This window comes from Mesoplodon bidens (genome assembly GCF_964165515.1).
Source record: "Mesoplodon bidens genome assembly, chromosome: X".
Lineage (NCBI taxonomy): Eukaryota > Metazoa > Chordata > Mammalia > Artiodactyla > Ziphiidae > Mesoplodon > Mesoplodon bidens.
In genome coordinates, this window is record NC_138163.1 from 95,505,222 (window position 1) to 95,508,090 (window position 2,869).

The following is a 2,869-nucleotide window of genomic DNA, read 5'->3' on the forward strand; positions in this document are numbered from 1 at the left end:
GAAGAAAAAAGTGTTTAAATTACAGTTATTATCCACTTATGTTATTATTGATCTGTATAATATTTTTAAGATGTTAAATGTTATATATAGAAAGACATCCCCCACCCATACTCTTTTCACAAAGTAGTCTTTTCCTCAACCTTCTTGAGAAAAGGTCAAGAGGTCACAGAGTGCATTAACAGTGACCCCCCCAAAGTCAGTTGACTGACACAAAATATCTATCAATAATGATTAAGAAATATGACACATTTTAGGTTGCCCTAAAAATTAAAAATGATCTTTCTACGTACCAATACCCACTGCATGAAGTAGGCTTTACTCTACCTACTTACTATGGCTAGGGGAATAAAGGTAGTTCCAAAAGAGACCTATGCGCTTTAGATAGGATCCCTAATTTCAAGCAAGTACTGAAGCAAACGTAAGCGCTTTTAACTTGGCACCCAAAAAAGTCTGTCATGTGACAAAAAACCTTTATCCTAAATCTTTAGGAGAGATCGGCCAGATGTCCTAACAGTTTGAGAAGTCTGTAGCAGCTGAATATCAAGAAAGCTAACTCACTCAACTGGGATGTAATTACCATATAATATTCTAGTCCTTTGGCTACTGGTATTTAGACAAGTTTAAGTGGACTATCACAAATTCAAATATGCGGACTTTCTTTCAAAGACTAATTTTTATTGAGAGAACCATGTTGTTCTAGGGCACTGAGAAAGGAGCAATGGGAGTTGGAATTTAAGCACGCTAAATCACACTCGGAATACAGTTTTCATAATCTGTACATATCAGGATATGTACATAACAATACCTTCCCGAGAGGGCGTCTACTCTATAAAATAATATTTTGCTAAGCTACATTCGGGCTAAATGGGAAATGGCTATTTCAAGTAAGAAGTAAAAAACTACCAGTTGTGTAAATGTTCTGAAAATCGAATTATCGACATATGAATTAAGCAGTTTCTGAAAAGGGCAAATTAGATCACATATCTGAAGATAAAATTATTGTTCAGTGTGGTAAGAGCACATGATGTAAAATTTCCCTGGTGGTGCAGTGGTTAAGAATCCGCCTGCCAATGCAGGGGAAGGTTTGATCCCTGGTCCAGAAAGATCCCACATGTCGCGGAGCAACTAAGCCAGTGCGCCACAACTACTGAGCGTGCGCTCTAGAGCCCACGAGCCACAACTGCTGAGCCTGCATACCACAACTACTGAAGCCCGCACACCTAGAGCCTGTGCTCCACAACAAGAGAAGCCACCGCAATGAGAAGCCCGTGCACCACAACGAAGAGTAGTCCCCGCTCGCTGCAAACAGAGAAAGCTGGGACGCAGCAACGAAGACCCAACGCAGCCAAAAAACAAAAAACAATTCTTAAATACTGCTTTGAAATTCAACACTGGTCCTTCAAACCAATTCCCATCACAGAAGGGCTTGCTGACAAGAGCTAATGCTGTGAATGAGAAAACAAATTAAGAGAAAAACTTAATGAAGTTGCCATACAACCAAGGTGATCAGATTTTAAAGGCCTTCACTACAAAAAAACCCCACAAGACTGGTACCAAAAGTGCACATACGCACAGAGACACACGCAGACACATACGGACACACACACACGTGTGAACTGTTAAAAAAAAACCACAACACGTATACACGTGTACACACACACACACACGCCCCCCAAAGACTGGGTCAGCAGTTAAGGCACCTTTATAAAAAACAAACAAACCAAAAAATCCCATGTGGCTTTGGCTTTCCGAAATGTGTTACAGTGCTACCAAGAAGCGATTCTGAAAGCATCTGAAAAACGTGCAAAATGTCTGAAAACAGTGCCTGGCAACTGAGACAGTTTGCAAGCATGATTCAGAGGTCTGCCAAGGAAACAAAAGAAGCCTCCCTCCTCCCGGTGAGACCGCACACGGCACCAGGGGTGCCCCGGGCACTATTTACTGTCAGGTAGGTAGAAAGCAAGAGTCTGTGCAGGAGCGGTACATACTAGGGATCGCTCTCTGGCAGGGACGGGGCCATGGAGTTTCCACTGGTTGGGGAACCGCCCAGCTTTAGTTTTTGCAGATATTCGGCATGCACGGGCTTGTGGCACTGGAGAACCTTGATCGCATCTTCGATTTTGAACCACTCTCGCTTCCTCCCAATGCTAACCGAATCTTCCCAATCCTCCAGAATCTCAGTGACAGTCAGTACATACACGTACGTTCTGTGCTTGCGATCTTGGTTCTGCTCGAAAATGCCCAGGAGCCGGCCTAACTTCCCCTTGACTCCCGCCTCTTCGTACACCTCGCGGACTGCAGCACCGCCCGGCTCTTCCCCGGGCTCCATGCCCCCGCCCGGCACGATCCAGCGGTCCGGGTACCGACTGCTACTCACTAACAGCACCTCGTCCTCGCGCTCGCTCCGGAAGCACAGGCACGCCGCCCGCTTCTTGAACCCCTCCGGGTCGTAGGTCCGTGTCTGGTTCGGCTTGCACTTCATCCTCGAGGCCGCTCGCCGCTGCTCGGGTCCCCGCTGCCGTCGCCACCGGGCCGAGGGACTCCAAGGTGCTGTGGAAAGAAAGGGCCGCGGGCAGGGGCAGGGAGAGAGAAGCGTCTCAGCCCGCGAGCCACGGGAGCTCGGGGAAGATGAGGCGGGGGCGGGGACGGAGGCGGGGGCGCACGAGGTACGTCAGTCGGTCCGTCCCCCGGCGCGGCCGGGGGGTCCCGGGCGCAGACGCCTGAGTGGAGGAGGCGCCGCCGCCACCGCCCCCATCCCCGCCTCCGCCCCGGAGCCCGCCACTCTGCGCGGAGCCTACCCGCGTCTCCCGTGCGTGTCCCCGTCCCTCCCTCCTCAGCCGACGGGGCCGGGGTTGAGCGAGGTGAGGCG

The 2,869-nt window shown here is 49.4% G+C and overlaps 1 protein-coding gene across 1 annotated transcript; it reads right to left on the reverse strand.

The window, feature by feature from the left end:
- Positions 1-1,987: 1,987 nt before the first annotated feature.
- NUDT11 (nudix hydrolase 11) lies at positions 1,988-2,544 on the reverse strand (the record flags this gene model as incomplete). The annotated part of the gene is made up of 1 exon (XM_081223241.1): positions 1,988-2,544. The coding sequence occupies exon 1, from the start codon at positions 2,480-2,482 to the stop codon at positions 1,988-1,990; it is 495 nt and encodes a 164-aa protein (XP_081079367.1). The 5' UTR covers positions 2,483-2,544.
- Between the last annotated feature and the right edge of the window lie 325 nt (positions 2,545-2,869).